Source organism: Acinonyx jubatus, chromosome D2, assembly GCF_027475565.1.
Source record: "Acinonyx jubatus isolate Ajub_Pintada_27869175 chromosome D2, VMU_Ajub_asm_v1.0, whole genome shotgun sequence".
Taxonomy (NCBI): Eukaryota; Metazoa; Chordata; class Mammalia; order Carnivora; family Felidae; genus Acinonyx; species Acinonyx jubatus.
In genome coordinates, this window is record NC_069393.1 from 58710230 (window position 1) to 58728885 (window position 18656).

An 18656-nucleotide genomic window follows, 5' to 3' on the forward strand; every position below is an offset into this window, starting at 1 on the left:
AAAACACCTGGGTGCTGAATACTCCCAAAGTTGTATCTTCACACTAGACGTCTCCCCCGCTCTCCAGACTCATCTCCATTTGAGTGTTTACTTAGTCAGCAGCGACGTAACATATCCAAAACCAAACTGCTCTTCCCCTCAAAATCTGCCCCTTCTGGAATCTTCTCTGTGTCAGCAAATGGCCCCTCCATCCTTTCAGTGGTTCAGACCAGAAACCCTGGAAACCCCTCAACCCATCTCTCTCACAGCCCACGTTCAAACCCATCAGCAAATCTTGTCATCCCCACTTGCAAAAACTGCCCCAAATCCCAATCCCTTCTCCCTGCCTCCAGTCCGCTATCCTCTCTCACCTAAATTACTGCGGTGACTTCATAACTGGTCTCCCTTGCCCCCGAGCTGTCTGTCCTCTGCATAGCTGCAAAGTCATCTTGTTAAAACTTCATTCAGAGCCTGTCACCCTATTGCTCAAACCACCCCCCCCCACCCCCGCGATGGTCTGCTGGCTCATTCAGAATCAAAACTAAAGTCTTTTCAACGGCCCCATGTGGTCATCGGCCCTCCACTACCACCCCTTCCATTTCTCTGGCCTCACCTCAGCTTCTAGCCTTCTCCATGCCCCCTCCCCACCACACACACCAGTATCCTCCCTACTTTGCCCTGACTTCACTGGCCTCTTTCCTCCTCCCCTAATGCAGAAATATTTGCACCTGCTGTTCCCTCCACCCGGATGGCCCCTGGATGGCCCCTCCCCCACCTCCCCAGTGCCTGAATGCCTTACCTTGGTCAGGTGTCTGCTCAAACATGAAGATTTGAATGAGGCCTTCCCTGAGCACCCTATTTAAAATTGCTACTGCCCTACCCTACCTTTCACACTCATTTCCTTCTCTGCATTTTCCCCCATATGGCTCTCAGTGTCTCCTATACTATATACTCTTTGCTCTGTCCCCCTACCCTGCTAGAATATGAGCTCCTTAAGGACAGGGGCTTTTGTCTCCTTTCCTGCTTGTCCCTCTACCCACAATGGAGCCCAGCCCCCAATAGACAACTGAATAAATATCAAATGAATGAATGAATGAATGGAATTAGGAAAAGACCTACAATCCTCAAGAGGCAGCCTGGGTCTGGAAATTGATACCTGGTTTCTAGTACTGGCTTTGACCCTTGTTATGTGGTTTTCGGGCCCTATGTTGTCTGTCTATAGATGATGGGGGAACTCCTGAGGTCCTTTGCTGTGGCAGCATTCTAGAATGATGCTTGGCCATGAGACTGGAGGAGAAGGTAGGGTTGGACAGAACCCCGAGGAGAGAGCCCTCACTCATGCTTTCTCATCCAGGCTTGGGTGGAGTCTTCGCTGACCTTGAAATGAAAGGTAAGGTTCTGGTTTGGAGTTGGCAGGGTTCTGGGAGGCTCAGGTAAGAGAGAAATGGGTGAGCGGGTCCAGCCCCACCTGCTGGGTGGGGACAAGTGGAGGCCTGCCCACTAGGCTTGCCTCCTCCTCATGGGGAGTTGGTCCCTGTGAGGGTCTCATGGACAGTACTGCTATTAAAAAAAAAAAAAGGAGAGGAGGGATCGGAATGAGGTAAGAACTAAGGAGAAAGGACTGGAGAGGGCCTTCCGTGTGGGTCACCTGGGCCTGCACACAGGTCCTGAGTGAGTCCTGGGAGGTCAAGCCTCGTGCAGACCTCAGGCAGGCCCCAGGGCCCTCACAGCCAGCACCCACTCTAAGAGCAGCAGACCTTTTGGCCGAGAAGAGCCCAGTTCTCCTCCCTTTTCTGGGCCTTGCAACAGCTCCCTGCTTGTTTTCCCCGAAATAAATGGACTGAGCATATTGGGCCGGCAATAACCCCTTGAAATCAGTTGTTATCACAGTTAACAACCAGTTTGGCTTCAGTTCAGGCTGTTAACTATCAAACCACTAAGTGCCGGTAATGATTGATTCTTGGCCAGTTGCAGCTTGAGTGGGCTGTAAAACCCCATTAGCGAGGGCTCTGTGGAGGCAGCAGGGCAAACATAAACAAGGTGGTGGGTGCTCCAGCCCAGCCTAGCCACACCACTCTGGGCTCCACTCCCATGGGTTCCCTGGCCTGGGCTCCTGCTGGAAGTCAACCCCTTCCCAAAGGCCCAGGAAGCCTCAAGCCTCCTGTCCACCTCTACACCCCTCCATCCCCCACCCCCAGTCATCTCTCGCCTCTCTGTAAAGCAGGTCTGGCTCTCTGGACAGCTCACCTCTTCTCCCTCCAGCAACCACGGCACACTTCACCTAACACCCTGGAGTACTCGGGCATCCCCAACCTGGGGGCTTCAGGAGTGGCTTTGGCCTAGCCAGTGACCAGCCTTGGCCCAGCCTGGCCCCACTTTGTGGCCAGGATCCCAGGCAGCGAGAGCCTGACATCCCACCCCCACCCCAGACTCCCTCCTACCCTATGGCTTCCCCCAGGAATTGCTCTCAAACAAATGAAATGTGGGCAATTACTGGGCTGGGGGCTGGACAGGCGGCCGTGCAGATGAAAGCGTTTCCTGGACGGTCTCTTCATTTGCATGGCATCAGAAGCTGCTCAGAAGGTGTGACTTTTCCCACAGTGAGACCCTAGTTCCTTGCACAATAAAGCCAGGCTGCTCACCCAGAATTAATTAAAGGGGGAGGGGAGGGGATGGAGCAGAGGAGGAGGCACTAAGAACTGGGGGAGCAGGAAGAGAGATGTCTAGAGCCCCTCCCCACATCCCAGCTGTCTATGCGCCAGAAGACACCTACTCTATCCAGAGCCTCTTGCCCCCATAGCAAGCCAGACAAGGTGGCACGGACAGAGCCCAGGGCATCCCCAACCTCTCTACCCCAAGGCCCTCGAACTCCTGGTCCACCTGGATGGCCTGGCACTGGAACTTGCAGCTTCAACTCCGAGAGGCCCACGTGGTTAGGAAGCCTTGGGGTGCCCTCCCCCCACCCAATGGAAGTGCCAAGGAACAGAGGCCCAGAGGGAAGAGGCTTCTGGATTGGGCCAATGACTGGACCGTGGGACCAGTCCAAGGACACTGTCAAAGAAGGCAGCAGAAACAGCCAGAATGGGAGGCCTCAGTTATGAAGACTGGGTGAGCTCTGCCCTCAGGAGACCTGCCGCCTCTGGGCTTGGACTCTCCCTCGATGTGGCATGATGCCCATCTCACAAGTTCACACACACACACACACACACACACACGCACGCGCACACACACACCTCTCCGCCCACTGCAGGCCAGCCCCCGTGTCCCCACCATGACCTGCTCTGCCACTGCCATGGCACGGCCTGGTCCTCCTCCTTCCACAGCTGTCTTCCCTCTCAGGCCAGTCCTCCTGACCTATGAGCTGCTGCCTGGTCCTCCAGGCCAGAGTCTGCACCCTGCTCTCCCCCCACGAATTTTCCCCTCCGGTCCGGCCCAGTTCCTCTCCCCCTAGGCCCCATCTCTCCAGGGTCTGCGCTCCTCCTACGACTGTGGTCTCTGGGCCCTTTGGCAGCACCTGAGCTCAGCACCTTCTGCTCTCAGCTCTCGAACCAGAATCCTCAAAAGTCAACACCTGCTCCATGTTGTGACTGTCAACACCAGTCTTGGTGGTCTCCCCTCCAACGTACCCTCCACCTTGGGCCCTGGCAACTGCTCTTTTCTTTCATTCTCTGGAGGCTGCTCCTCAGAAAGAGCCAGCTCTGGCATCTCCAACCTGTCTCCCACACAGACCTAGGCACACACACAGAGGCACTTTTTAACAACTCACGGAATCCACGAACGCAGTTCTGGTCCTAGCAGAGCCATCATTTCTGCCCCAGAGGTGGCGGGGGAAGTGATGGTAGTGACTCCTGTTAAGAGCTAGGAGGTCCATGTACGAGAGCTCCCAGGACCAGCTAAGCAAGTGCCTCTTCTTGCCCCCTTCCCTGCTTCTGTCCTATCCGGAGAGCACCTCTGTGACAATGATGCGGGCGCGGGACCTAAGTCAGGCTGGAAGGAAGCTACAGTCAGAACTGGGGTCTGATTTGCCTCATCTCTCATCTGCCAGGGCAGCTGGGGGAGGGGGTGGAAGCTGACCACTGGCAGGACTTACTCTCCAACACACGTTTTTAATACCCAAGTTAAATAAATATTCCAGTCATTTAATAACAACTAACACACATCCACCCCCCCCCCCCACTGACACCCACCCTTAAAAGACCTGCCCTAGGTCCCCACCCTCCCCTCCCTCCCCACACCTGAGGGGTGAGGTAGAGTCACTGGCCGCCTGGCCAGCTTGTCCTACAGGTGCTGGGGTTCAGGAGCACCTCTGCTGGGCTAGAAAAGCCCCCCCACTCTGGGTGAACCCCCGCCAGAATCCCAGTCTAGGCCGCTGCCCGGGCCTTCCTGAAAGTTAAGAAGACAGACACCACAGCCAAGTGGAATACAAAAATAGAGCCTCTCTTTTGTTTAAAAAAACAAAACAAAACAAAACAAAAACAAAAAGCCCAACAGCAAACAATTATCAACAGCTAGCACCCGGGGCTCCCCCAGCTCCTCCCCAGCCTTCAGCAGCGCAGACCTCGCTGGAGGTTCTCTGTGCTCGCGCAAGATGAGCCGCTCCGCGCCGGCGGCGGGGAGGGGCCGGCGGCGCCTACCGGGGCTCGGGGGCCCAAGTCCTCTGGCTGCCGCGCAGGCTGCGCGTGAACGGCGGGTAGTTGAGGAACTCGAAGCGCAGGCTCTGCTCCGTGGTGTGGTGGCCTCGGGGCAGCCGCTTCATGAAGTGGACCTCGCGCTGGTGCTGCCGCGTCTTGGAGCCCTTGCGCGGCCGGCCCTTGCGGGTGAAGGCCATGTACCAGCCTTCGTACTTGGCGTTCTGCAGGGCCGTGTAGTTGTTCTCCAGCACGATCTCCGTGAAGACACAATCCTTGCCCTTGCCGTTGCTCTGCAGGTGGGGGGTGGGGAGGGGGCAGACGCGGCGTTACTGGGCTCTGGCCGGAGCTCCCCCCCAGCAGAGGCAGAGGGCAGGCGGCCCCAGACAGCAGGTGGGCACCCCAGCAGATGGCAGGGTGGGCACGAGCTGCAGCCCCACCCCCGCCCGGGCACCCGCTCTCTAATCCCTCACAAGCCGCAGCCCACCCGGCAACTTCCTGTCCTCCTGGGCAGCAGTGACACATGGTTGTCTCCGGAGGGGCTGGGCCCCAACACAGAGGGGCAGAGAGGGGGCCCAGACCCTGCCTGCCCTGGCCTCCTGCCCACCAGTCTGGCCGAGCTGCTGGCACCAGTTTCCCCAGCTGCCCCCCCTCAGCCCCTCAGGACCCCAGGGGCCCCAGGGCAGCCACCCCATGGGGGAGGGGAGACCTGCGGGGAGACTCGGAGCCCCAATCCCCAGAAGCCCAGGAAGCAGGGAACTCGAGGCTGGAGAAGAGCCGTGACTAATGGGGCCATTTCAGAGCTAGGCCGAGGGGCTGGGCCTGCGGCTTACTGAACATTCCAAATGCTGGTACCATGTAATTGGACATAATAGCAAAGCAATTTGGCGATTTGTTAAAAAGATATATGGAATTTACCAACCCCCCCCCCAGCCCCTACCCTAGCCTTCCTTCTTCCTCCTTTGCCTTTATAGCTTTTCATCTCTCAAGCAGTTTCCTTGTCTCTCACCTCCCCCCCCCCCAATCATTAGGTAACCCCAAGGTGGCCCTGGGTCTCTCTGCCCACCTTGTTGGGATCTGGCTCTGCCAGCCCAGCTACTCCCCAGGCCCTGGGGGGCCCTCCCTTCCTTCTGGGGCCTCACCTTGGCAATCAGCTTCCCCTTCTTATTCATGCAGATGTAGAGGCCTGTCTCAGCTCCTCGGACTCGAACCCGGCTGCCAAAGGTATCTGTCTCCACAATGAGCTTTGCTGTCAGGGAAGGTGGGGGGATGGTTATTGGAAGCTCCCTGACCCCCACTGTACCACATCGTCACCCCAGCTGACCCACAGACCTGTCACATCCCCCCAGCAACTGCTCCAAGAGCAGGTATCCAAGATGTGGGCTCCGGCCCCAGCCCAGCTGCCAATATGCTGTGCAACTTTGCGAAAGATCAAGTCTCCTTTCTGGGCCCCAGGACCCTCACTTGGATTTACATAAGGGGGTGGATAAGATCATGGAGTACAAACGGTTCTGCAGAGAGATCTTGGGGCCATCAAACTGAAAAGACTCTCTTTTAGAACCAGATAGTATTGACTTTTATGTCAAGGCTTCATGACTAGAGCTCCACTCTTATCAAAGATCTCGGGGGATCCTTCAAAGTCAAAATATTATGTGTCCATGCCTCACATATCACTGCAAACTTCTGGGGGTACAACAGTGACATCAGCTGGGAGGCCAAACATTAAAGCGCATCTCTCCTGTTTCTGGCCCCTCAGGTTCTAACTCACAGCCTTCACGACCCCCTCACCCCACCCCTGCTCTGCTGAGAAGATGACCGCTCTCCCTACACACACGGCCCATACATAGCCAGCTGCTCTCCCAGAACCTCAGACTCCAGCTGGGAGGATTCTGCTCTTCTCCACGCTTCCCAGTCACCACTGTCCCCAGCCCCAGTGTCCAGAAATCAATGACTCAAATAGTCTTTTCTCTTTCAACCTCCATCACAGCTGGGCTTCTCACCCCAGTGACCAAACACTTACTGCGGGTGAGGAGGGGAGAAAAGCAGGCATGCTTGCCTCTCCGTCTGGAAAGCCCTGAGACAGGGAGCTGAATTCTGTGCCTTCTTCCCCTGCCCCCTCCCCTTAGACAGCCAACTTGCCACAGAAGTCCTGGTCCCTGTCTACTCTTTGTGTAACTCCTCCCTTTGAGGCTGTCCCCAAGAAGGGAATGAGGGCTGACTTAGCTGCTGGGGATAGGACAGAAGAGGCTGGGTCTCCTATCCTCTCTACTGCGGAGCCCAGAATTTTCCCTGCTTGAGAAGGCAGTTCTGGGACTCCCAGAGCTGCCTCCCAGCCTGCCCTAACAAGGCAGCACCTCTTTTGTCCTCAAAACTAAACTGACTAGAGGTCAGTGAGGCAGCCCTCATTGCCCAGCCTGTGACTACCCCACCCCTTCGCATAAGCACAGAGCGGGGACCCAGTGGCCAACTCCCCAGTCTGGCTCCAAGTCAGCCAGGGAAATGCAGCTGTCACCTCCCCTCCCACCCACCTCCTCTTGGACCCAGCCGGTCTGCTCATCCCTCTCCTGATCTGCCTTCCAGAGCAAGGAGTGGCTGCTGTTAAGGGCCAGGAAGGACACTGGCTGGAGAAGGGGCAAGAGGACTCTGGCCAAATGGGGCAGACAGGGATGGAACAATCCCTCGGTTCCTTCCTGGGACCCATAAGGAAGCAACTAGGACCTCTCTGCTATTCTCCCCCAGACTCATACTGTGCTGGCTATACACCCTAAGCCTCTCTGCTCTTGGGCCCTCCAGTTCCCACCCCTGCCTGGCAGGCAGGGACCAGGGAACCTGGAAAGCTTCCTACATTTGTAAGGACAGAAGTGGGCATGAGACTTCTGATGTCTGAAGATGAGTTCACCCAAGGCCAGCTTAGCCTCTTCTTCCGTCCCCAAAACCCAAGGATGCTGGACCATTTGCTCCAGTGGAGCAAACCCAGGAGGAGCTAAGCATTCGTTCCCTTTCCTTGGAAGCTGAGAGGAGAAGCCAGCAGCCAGTTTGGAGGGACAGAGGGACAAAGGGATGGCAGGCTGGCCCTGCCAGCGCAGCGGGGGAGCTCGGCCACCGGGCAGGCCGCCCCCCACCCCCACCACGGAGAGCCCCCACTCCCCTTCCTGGATGGATCTGGGGAGCTGGGGCTGCAAGTTTACAGCGGCTTTCCCGACCGGGCTTTTGGAAAGCTTAACATTTTCAAACCTATTCTTCCACCCCAGTGACAGATTTATCCCGGGAAAATTATGTCTCCTTCTCCAGCTTTGAAGGGAAGTCAGCTACGTCGATGCAGAAAAAATGCAGTGAGACATACTCGATCCCCCAAACTGGCTCGAGAAGAGGAGAAAGTATTCAGGAAATGTTAAAAAAGGTGAAAGTAAGAAGAGTTTTAATCGCTCTGCCAGACGCGGGGGTCTCTCCAGAGATTCATAGAGAACAATCTTGAACCTCTTTTTTAACATTTACAGACTTGCAACTCCTTTCAAACTCCACATCTGAAAAAAGGCTCGTTCTTTTTCTGTTTTATATCATTCTTCATTTTTCTTCTTAGCTCTTAAAATGCCTCACCTTTTTATTACATTTTAATAGAGTCTTCCCCTCTCCTTTCATGCTTGTTTAACTTGGTCATTATTTAAAGGTTTTTAAACTCACAATAATCGCTCTCTAAAAACAACACCAGCCGCCCAGAGGGCTTGCTTTTCTCTTGGTACATCCAGCACTCTAGAAATTGGCCTTGTTTCAAGGCAGGAATATTGAATGTTTTAGAAATCAATCAGTCCTCAGTCTCTGACCCGCAGTAGCTCCCTGGACTCACCACCCCACGGACAGCCAGGAGCCCAGCTCTGACCACCACCTGGGTTCCTGGGTCAGTGGAGTGGAGAGGGCCCCTTCCCAAGCCTAGTCCCCATGTGCCATTGGCCCTTCTGATCAAAATATTTAAAGGTTCATGGCATACCCCCTCCAAGTTGTAAGTTTTGGGGGGGTTTTGCTCCCTTCTCTTTCCCAACTCTCTCCTTTTGTGGGCCCTGGCGACATATCCTCTTTCAAGAGCTTCCCTTAAACCTGAGGCCCCCTCCCGCTGAACCCTCTGCCTCCACCTGCAGCTGGGGAGGGGTGTGTGAATGGGGGAGGTGGAAAGGGAGACTCCTGGATTCATTCATCTGCTGGGCAGGGAAGGGGCACCTGTGGGCCAAGTACTCCCCGAGGTCCCTTCGCTGGCCCTCTTTTCTCCAGCTGACCCCAAGATGCTTTTTTTTTTTTTTTTTTTTTTTTTTTTGGCCTTAACTCCTTCCCTTCTGAGCTGGGGAGCCTACAAGCCTCCTGCCGGTGCAGATGGGGCTGGCAGGTCCAGTCACAGCAGGCCAGCCAGGGAAAGGGGGGTATGTTCTACAAGCTACCTTTACCCTGCCCAGTGCCGGTGGCCTTACCGAAGGGGTCCCCGTCCTCTGCCATGGCGTTGATGCGCTTGTTGGCCAGGACCTGCACGTGCTTCCCGCTGGTGCGGCTGTAGAGCTGGTAGGTCCGGATAAGGCGGCGGCTGAGCTGATCCGTCACCAGGCTCTGCTCCCTCACATGCTGTGTAAAATTAGGTGAGGACTGAACAGTTACCTTTAGGAAATTGAAAAATACACAACACGCCATTATAATGCTACTCTGCCCAGGGGCCCAAGTGGCCCCCATCGCCCTGCACGCCCCTCCACTGCCCCAGGCAGCCGGCAGGGGCTGGGGGATTCCCCCAACATGCCAGCTCAGGCCAGGACACCCCACCCAGGAAAATAGGGCAGCCTCAGCCTAACATCGACGAGCCCGGAACGATCTGGACCTACCTGTTGGGAAACACCCTGGGACTCCCGGCCAGCTCCGCAAAGGGAAGCAAACTCCCTGCCCAGCGCAGCCCCCCTCACCCCGCCCCCCCCCACCCCGCCTTCCTAGAAAAGCAGGGCGCTTGTAAGTAGGGAGGCAGCGCTGCCCGACCCCTGACATTTATAAAGACAAATTTACGGAGCAAATGTTGAGAGCGCAGAGAGCCTAGGCACCTGATCTTTCGGCCAGACCCGCCACAAGTGTCCCCAGAGAGCCGCGGAAGAGTCCCTGCGGCAGTCACCGGGACTTCTGACAACGAACGCTCCCGGGCCCCAGCTCCCCCCTTACTCGGCAGCCAGGTGTGGCTGGCCCTAGAGTTCCCCCCATCCACCCCAACCTGGCTAGAATGCACCGGAGACGGCGCTGGACTCCGAAACCTTGCGTTCGAGTCTCATGCACACTAGCTGTGTGACCTGAGGCAGGGCGCTCCCTCTCTGTTCCCTAGCTCCCTCCTCGGGGAAGTTCGGGGCTGGGTTTCTAAGGTTCCTTCCAGCCCTGCAGCGCTGGCCGCAGGCTCGGTCCAAGGGCCCCTGCCCGAACTTGCCAATCGGCGGCCCCCGCCGGCCCGCCCGGGCCCCGCCGCCGCGCAGTGCGCCTTACCTGGGCTTGGAGGCAGAGAACCAGCAAGTGCAACAGCCTGTGGGAGACAAAAGCGGGCGGGAGAGAGAGAGGGCGCGGGGTGAGCGGAGAGGGCGCGGCGGCGCGGGCCGGGCGGGGACGCGGGGGCGGCGGCCGTACTCACAGGCAGCTCAGCGCCGAGCGGGGGCTGCCCATGGCGCGCGGCCCGGGGAGCACCGAGAGCCCCGGCGGGATCACGCCGGCCCGCGGGCGGCCGCGAGGGACGAGCCGAGGGCGGCGGCGGCCGACCAAGGCTGGGGCGCGGGAGGCGGGCGGCGGTCCGGCCGCGGCTCTGCGGGTCCCGTGGAATGTCGAGCTCGCCGCGCCACGCCGTGCCGCGCCGCGCCGAGTCGCTCTGCCGCCGCTGCCGGAGCCGGTGGCCGCTGGCTGCTCAGGAGCCGGAGCGGGCGGGAGGGTAACGGGCCGGCAGGGTGGGTGGGTAGGTGGGAAGGGAGGGGGAGGGGTGAGGGCGGGGGGCGCCGCACCGGGCGCGAGGGGGGAGCGCGGGGCGGGCGGCCGGAGCCCGCAGCCCCCGGCTGGGAGCTGGGGCCGGGACGCAGCCCGGGGCGGGGGCGGGGCGGACCGGGGCGGGGCGGCCGGCGGGTCTGGGATTGGGGGTCTGGGCTAGGGGAGGGGTCTGGGGACCGCTGGAGGGGCGGGGGCGGCCGGCGGGGGGCGCCTCCCTCCATCCCGGGCCTGACCCCCTCGCGCGCCCTGGGGGTCTGGACCCGTGGGGATGGGGGACGCCTCGGGCTGGGGTTTCCCGGACCGCGGGGTGCGCCGGGGTGGGAAAGTGCCGGGTCTCCACGGTGAGCCCCGTTGGCTTTACGCCTCAGTCTAGGCTGCAGGTCTCCGAGCCACCTACTGTGTGCTTCGGCCGCGTGTGCCCCCTAGAAGTGGCCTCTGACGTGGGAGTGAATGGCTGTGCGCTCGGCTCTCGGGTAGTGCGTGCGTGTGCGACGGCGACCCGACCTCCCCACCAGCTTTCTGCTGAGTAACCCTTCCTGCCGGTTTCTGGTCTCTCCTGTCTCGTCCGGTCTCCAAGAAGACCCTGAGAGCGAGAAGAGTCCCCTCCCCCATTATCACCATCACCCCTGCCTCCGTCCCACATACACTAGCCTGAAGTAGCCACCTACGTGGGAGAGGAGCCCAGAGATCCCTGGAAGGACCCATAGTTGCTGCTGCTCTCCCAGAGCCGCAGGCGGAGGGGGGCAAAAATAACTTCTGTCCCCAGCTTTTCCTGGGGAAGAGACTTAGATCCAGGCCGCCTAGCCTTTCCCTCTCAAGGTCTCATTATTTGTGCACTTAGGCATTTACACACCTACTGTGTACTAGACATGGACTGGTGTTTTGTGTCAAATGTGAGGGGCTCGGTGCAGGGAGAGGGGAAACCAAAGGAGGTAGGGACTTGTCTAAGCTTCTCCCAGCCCCTCATTGCTTCCCCCAAGGGGCTTCTGGAACCCCTGAGCCATGGTGCTTCCTTAGGAGCAGCTTGGGTGGGCAGAGATGCCCTGGGACAGATACTTCTGAGGAGCAGGTGGAACCACTGATGCCCTACGCAGCTGCTCCATCCACCTATGACCTCCCCTGCCCCACTGCCCCCACCTTATGTCCTTGGGGTTGGACTGGAGCGGTTGGGGTGGTGCCAGGAAGCCATTAGGCCAGAAGCAGTACACAGCACAGCCAAGTTCTACCTACCTCCCCTTTCTCTGTGCCCCACCTGTCCCTGTGCCCCACCTTTTCCCACTTCCCAGCCATAATAACACTGAGCAATGCATAGATAGGAAAACAGAGTACTTGTCCCAAGACCTCATCCTCAGAGAAGGAGACTCCTTGAGCCTACGTGTTACCCACCTCCAGGAGTCTGCTCACTCTGCCAGTTCTTGCACACACAGACCTCCAGACAAGGATCATGTCTTTTAGACCAGAACTTGCAGCTCATGGCACAGAGCTGGGCAAGGTTGTTCTGCAGTTGGTATTTGATGAATGAATAATGAAGAAACTGGCCGAGCATTTAGACCTCAGCTCATGAGTGGCTTCCCCAGGAAGACTTGCTTTTCTCTCTCCACTACCCGCTCCCCCCAACAGATTATAATCACCACTATTTATTGAGCACTTGCATTTGCTAAAGGCTGGACTGGCACTGTCTCCTCTCAACTAAGAGGTGAGCCCATTAGAAGGGAGACAGGTGACAGCCCAAACCAGCCCTTTTCCTTACTATGCTCTTCTGCCTTAGAGCCCTGCAGGCCACTTGCTGAGTGTCTACCTCCCCAGATGCACTGCTTCAAACAGGCGGGATGCTCACCATTTTAACTTCATGCCCTGCACACAGTAGGCCCTTGAAAATGGGGTGTGTGTGTGCGCGTGCGCACACGCATGAATGAACAAGTGAATGGAGAGATGGAGAGCAGAGGGTGGGAAGGGCCTTCTCCCTACCAGGGACCCAGCCCTCTGAAAATAGTCTGATGAGAACAGCATAGAGCAGCACTCAGGCAGGGGTCATGGCAGTCCAGCCCACCCTTAGTGTGCATAGTCTTGGAACCACAACCAGAGTCACTCTGGGCACCTGCCCTTCTCTGGATAGAGGCCAGAGTATCTGACTCAGGATCCAACTCTGGTTCTGGAGCTCCCAGAAGGTTCTGAAGGCCTTGAGCTGAACTTCAATGATCTTAGCTCACTCTCCTCCCTCCCCCAGAGGAGATGGGCATCCTAGGACCTTAAAGTGGGAGGTCAAGGTTTTAGTACTACACTTTAACCTCTATCAAGGGGCCTCTCTGTAGGAAAGAATTCCTTTGCATTTGGACAACTTTCTCCCAAACTAGAACGCTCATCAGTTTGGGAGATTCTTCGCATCTCCCCAAAAGTCTATGGCTTGGGGCAGGGGTGGGAAGGGGAGCAGATGGGGACACCCTCACATTGGGTGCCAGGTACTGCTCCATCAGCCCTTTGAGTGACAGATGCAAATATTCTGCCGGGGCCCCAGCAGGCCGCTCTGTCCCTCCCTCACTCGCTTGCTCGCTTCCCGGCCAGCTCGCTCCTTCCTTTATCTTATCAAAGCCCCGTAATTACAATTGCTATTTTGTTTCCTCGAATCTGCAATCAGAGCTCCTTGGCCCTGATGAGGGAGCGCCTGTCAACCTGATCGCTGAGTGACAGCCGGGCCACCTTTCCTGGCCGCCCCCACACTCCGCAAACACAAACATACACACACACACACACACACACACACACACCCTCGCCTCCTGCAAACACAAACACACACTCCTTGCCAACACAAACAGCCCCTCTCCGCAAACACGCCCTCGCGGGGACCCAAACACACACCTTCAGCCTCTTTCCAAACGCATCCCTCGCCCCAGGCCCACCCTGGGCCCCTCAAATCCACACCAGCCGGGGCGGGCTGCCTGGATTGAAGTTTGCTCCTACTCGCGCCTCCTGCGCCCGGCGTTCAAAGCGCCGCGGACTCTCCACCGACTGTTCAAATGCAAATCGCCGAGACTGCGTTAAGCACTTCGGCCCCGCCAGGGAGTCGTCTCCCCTCGCACCCCAAATAACAAGGCTGCCCATCCTCTAGTGGTCTGCAAACCGCGGATGTACGCCTTCATCCCTCGGCGCTCCGAGGCCAAAGTGAATTGGCAGTGCTCCTACTGTGCGCTGAGCTGGCAGAAGGGGCATCGAGGAGAGGCGGGAGCGGGGAGGGAGAAAAAACAATCCCCAGGTCTGTCCGCGGGGCGCCCTTTTGGGCCAGGAAACTCCTGGAAGAAGGGGGAAGGTGTGGATTGGGTCCCCACTGCGGGCAGGAGCGTGCTAGGCGCCGGCCTGGGCTGCACGGAGACCCACGCAGGAAACAGTCAAGGCTTACAATGAGCGCTCACTAGCTTCGCAGGGGGTAAATATCGGGACGGGGCCACGCGCAGGGGGTAGAGGGGTTGACTGGGGAGGCTTCCCCTAGAGATGACTTCTCTGCGCTCAGCCGGTCTCCTGAGTCTCCAACCAAGCACATGCTGAGGACTCTGGAGGTTATAGGCGAGAGGAGGAAGGGAAGGGCTCTAACAGGACCTCTTCTAGCGAATCAAAGAACGAGTGAAGTCAGCCTCAGTGACTTACTCCTCGCTTTCTGCCTAAACTTAGGCGGCCCAGACCACTCACCTAGCCCCCTGCGAGGCGGCGTGGGGAGCCGCACGGCCACAGGTGGTTTCAACCTCGCCCACCAGAGGGCGCCAGCTGCATCCCCCCTCCCTCACGACCACAGAAAGGTGAATGGTCTCGAGCCTGACTTCCCCCACCACGCTACGCTGGTTCCTGATGGAAGCACCTCAGTCGTCCTGGAGAGGAGAAAGGGGCCTACGACCCTGACCACTGCAACCCAGAGAGAAATCATCTTCTTTTATCCTTAACTTGAAGAAAAAGGGAGGTTAGAGCTTGAACCTCAGCTTCTCACCAGGAGGGGTGGGGAAACCTACTCCAAGGATGTGTTGAAGCAGGGATGCTTTTCCGTGTTGTGGGACACTCTCTCCAAAATTTACCTTACCTGCCCCAATACCAGCCCCTTTGGGTTATCTAGAGATCCCTCCCACTTGTTCACTCATTTGCCCAGCAGCCAGTGTGGGAGGGAGTGGGCCTGGCCCCACCATCCCACCAGGCACTGTACTCTGTCCATCCTCAGCATGTCTGGCCCCACGCTGTCTCAGGAGTTAACCGTTTGTTTGTTTGTATGTTTGTTTGTTTGTTTGTGGGACATTGAAATACTGCCCCCCTCCCACATCAACACAGCTGCTGAACTGCTGACCTCAGAGTTGGTCACATACACACTAATGCTCACACCAGGTACTTCCCTTTCTCTTACTGGCATAGCAGCACCCACATCCCAGAACACCTGATTACAGGCACCAGAGATTCCCCACACCAGGCGGTGTGCTGGGGGTCAGGAACCCCTTAGCCCAGGAGGTTGAATCCCAGGGGACCCTCTCTGCCCCCATATGCCAGGCCACCCGGATTCTGGTTTCCCTGTCACCCAATCTGGCCAGTCCCCTCCATCTGGCCCCTGGAATCAGGTTTCTAAGGGCCCAGACCAGCTCAGAGACAGCCTGCAAGACTGGAAGGAGGAGCAAAGACTAGCCTCTGCCTTTCCCCTCACAGGCCCTCTCAGGGCCTGAGCCCCCTCATGGGGCTAGGGATGCACATTCCTTGGACTGCTTAAGCCCCTTTATCTGCCCCCTGCCCATCACCCTGAGTGCTGACAGAGGCCCAGGCCCCTTGTTTGGATGCTGATAACCTCCTGGGATGGCCCTCCCCCACCTGTAGGGACTGAGAATGGGCTTGGTGTTGGGAGGTCCTCTTTTAGTAAGGCAGTTGGGGCCCAGGCCTTGCCTGGCCCCTGGGGTCCTAGGGATAGCAGGATCCCACATTTCCTCACCCTCCCCAGGCCCAGGGCCACCCTCGGTGCTGCCACAGTGCCACCTGGTGGCCCCTAGGGGAATGCCAACCCAGCAGGTAAAGAAGCCACACAAATGAGTTGCAAAAAAAACCTCCACATCATTTTATTACAGCCTTTATCCAAAAATGTAAAAAGTATTAAAAATGTGTAGTCCTGAGCTTCAGATGCTGACCTCCAATCTCACAGGCAAGTGGGGAGAGAGGGTCAGGAGAGAAGTTCAGAGTTCCTCCCACTCCTGGAGAAAAGGGAAGCCCCAGATATGGCATAAGATTAGAGAAACACCAGGGCCCTTATGAAGAATAGGACCACCCTCTCTCCAAGCCCCAGCCCAAGACCCCACCCACCCACCCATCCATCCCTCCTCTTCAACGGAGAAGACACATTTAAATCTCTTGAAACTTGTACAGGAACATAGTGCATGGCACACGTAGCAGGCAGCTAGCTGACCTGAGGGAGAGCAAACAAAGGGTCAGCATCAAGGCCGTGTTCACGTGCTCCTCCTGCCCCATCCCAGACCTTGCTGGACACCCCTCTCCCCACTCACCAAGGCTAGGGCCTGCCCCTCTGCTTCTTGGCAGGTAGGATGGGGCACAACTCAGCTTCCTCCTCCTCACTCCCTTCTTCACTCTCTTCTTCCTCAGAAACGTCATTGCTTATAGTAACTGGTGGATACATAAGCAGTAAAAGAGGAGGAGGTTAAAGCCAGACCCCCTTCATACCACATGTCATTTATTCATGCCCTGTGGTGCCAGGGATCCTGATCTCCCAGAGCTTATGGTCTAGGTGGGAAGAACTTCAGATACTAAATGAGAGATGACAAAGAGCCAAAGAAGACCATGTTAGTGCAGGTGGAGAAGCTGAGACAGGTTTCATGCAGGAGGTAGGCTTAAGTAGGACAAAAAGTGGAGGATACATCACACATAGTCTGTATGGAAGCTCCACTAGGAGATAAGGGTAGGATGGGGCAGGAGTGTAGAGGGCGGCGGTGGGAAGAGAAACTCGATGGCAGAACCCGCTAGACAAAGGAGAAGACTCTCACCAATCTGGTGCCTCCCAGTGATGCGCACAGGGCCAGAACCTGACTTCAGGCGGAAGGTTACAGGTGGCTGGAGCTGGAAGTCATCCAAACTGAGCTGGAAGAAAGACAAGGATGAAGGCCTGGCCCATCCCATCTTGTGTCCTTGGGTCCTCAATTCCTAACAATCACCACTATCACTACCACCACCACCAGCACCGCCACCACCACCTCAACATATGCCTGAGAACTCACCATGGGTTGGCAGGACAACTTGAGATTGGCCACAGGGACTGCAATCTCCTGATGGTCATGATTCCTGGCCACGACTTCTACCACATTACACTCATCTTTGGCCCCCTCGGTGAGGCAGAGCTGGGAAGAGTACACAGAACCCTGGGGTCTCCCCAAGCAAGGATTGACACCACAATCCTTGTGGAGACATCGACCCTATAATTTGCCCCACCCCAGTGATCCCTGGATCACTCAGCCAGGAAAGCTGCCCATGTGGGAGTTAGGCAGAGGAGGGAACTCCCAGTAAAGGGATTGGGGGGGGGGGGCGGTTGGAGGCCCCCCGAGTTGCCTGCTCAGGTCCAGCGATTCACCACCACCACCTTTCCCCGCCCCTCACCATGGTCAACGCCAGCACATGCTCCGATTCATCCTCTTCCTCTACCTTGAAGGTGAAAGAGCGGGTGTGGCCGGAGAGCTCACAGCCTGGAAGAGGGAACAGTGTGAACGTGCCTGAGTGTGCGTGGGGGGCGTTCCACCAAACCTCTGTCACGTGCAGCCATGGTGTGACCGGCCATTTACGCACCCACTTCTCAGGAACACCAGGGGCGCTCTGTCCTGGGCTCCGCCCGGCACATCTGGGACAGCGGTCGCGCCACCCCCTCCCGCTTGGTCTGCCGCGCACGGGGCCCCCTCCGCCTCAACCCACGTCGTGTACTCATTTGCATTCCTGTTCTGCCCCTGACCGCCCTAGCACCACCCTCTTCCCCTCCTTTCCTCAATACCGAAGAAAAAACTGTCCATAGTGACCGGAGCCGGGACCCGCAGACCCCCGACCCCTCCGGCCCGGACTCGGCTCTCCTGACTCAGGAACGCTAAAGCGGCGGCGGCGCCGGCGGCCATGCTGCTAGGGCCGTCTGGAAGCTCCGCCCCCCGACACGTATAAAGCGAGGGACTCGCAGCGTGTTCCGGCCCCGCCCATTAAAGGAGCCGCTGGCACTTGAGAGAGGAGGGACGAGGCGCGACCGGACCTAGGGCTTTCTCCCCCGGGGGCCGGTGGCCTCTGGTCAAATCTATGTGTCGGGACTGCATGGAAGGGTCAGAGAAGCATGGATTTCTTAATGTTAATGTCCTTCCGCACTTCCATGACCACGGCTCTCTGAGGGCGGCTCCTGCCTCCATTTTCTCTAGCTCCTCGCACCCTCTGCTGTCTCCACTCCCCCAATCCAGGGCAAGTTTTCGTCAAAGGGAGAATAAATACAAAAACAGAAACCTTTCCAATTCCCCTAGTAAAGGCGAGTTTCAAGGCAGCGTTTTCCTCATAATAGCAAAGGAAATACGCTACTTGCCTTGCCTCCAAGAGAGCCGAGGCTCCTGAAGGAAGACTTTTTGCCCATGGGTTTATTTTCTACTGGAACCATGGAACCACTCGGCCCTCTTTCCAATATGCGTCTATGCTTCCTGCTCTTAACGACCAGAGAAGTTCACTATCTAGGAGGCTTCTCTTTATTGAGCTTAATATGCTGGTTGGAGGCCGGCGCTTGCTAGGAAAGGATGTTAGCTTCAATGTGCAGCTAGCGGCTACTTTTGGCAAACGTACTTTGAAGCTTATAATTGCAGCCCAGAACACCCTTCCACATTAAGAGTAGTATGTCCCATAATTTGGGCAACTCCCCCACCCCCACCTCTCACCTTTTGACCAATCAGGCAAAGTGTGTTCCTTATCCTACTAGATGGGAGGGAACGCATTCAAACTAGCGGCCCTAACTCCCACCCAGGATATAACTGTGGGAGGAGGGTGGCTTGGCCAAGAACTAGTCTTCCTTTTTTACCTTGCCATGAAGAAAATCTGGAA

General features: G+C 57.3%; 2 protein-coding genes across 2 annotated transcripts; both read right to left on the minus strand.

Moving 5' to 3' along the window:
- Nucleotides 1-4467: 4467 nt before the first annotated feature.
- On the minus strand, nt 4468-9367 carry FGF8 (fibroblast growth factor 8). Its single transcript, XM_027062018.2, has 3 exons — nt 9065-9367; nt 5750-5856; nt 4468-4900 (listed from the first exon to the last, which is right to left on the minus strand). The coding sequence occupies exons 1-3, from the start codon at nt 9315-9317 to the stop codon at nt 4610-4612; spliced, it is 651 nt and encodes a 216-aa protein (XP_026917819.2). The 5' UTR covers nt 9318-9367; the 3' UTR covers nt 4468-4609.
- Nucleotides 9368-15638: 6271 nt separating this feature from the next.
- On the minus strand, nt 15639-18650 carry NPM3 (nucleophosmin/nucleoplasmin 3). Its single transcript, XM_027062916.2, has 6 exons — nt 17587-18650; nt 17202-17287; nt 16826-16945; nt 16595-16688; nt 16100-16217; nt 15639-16002 (listed from the first exon to the last, which is right to left on the minus strand). The coding sequence occupies exons 1-5, from the start codon at nt 17702-17704 to the stop codon at nt 16105-16107; spliced, it is 531 nt and encodes a 176-aa protein (XP_026918717.1). The 5' UTR covers nt 17705-18650; the 3' UTR covers nt 15639-16002; nt 16100-16104.
- Nucleotides 18651-18656: the final 6 nt, after the last annotated feature.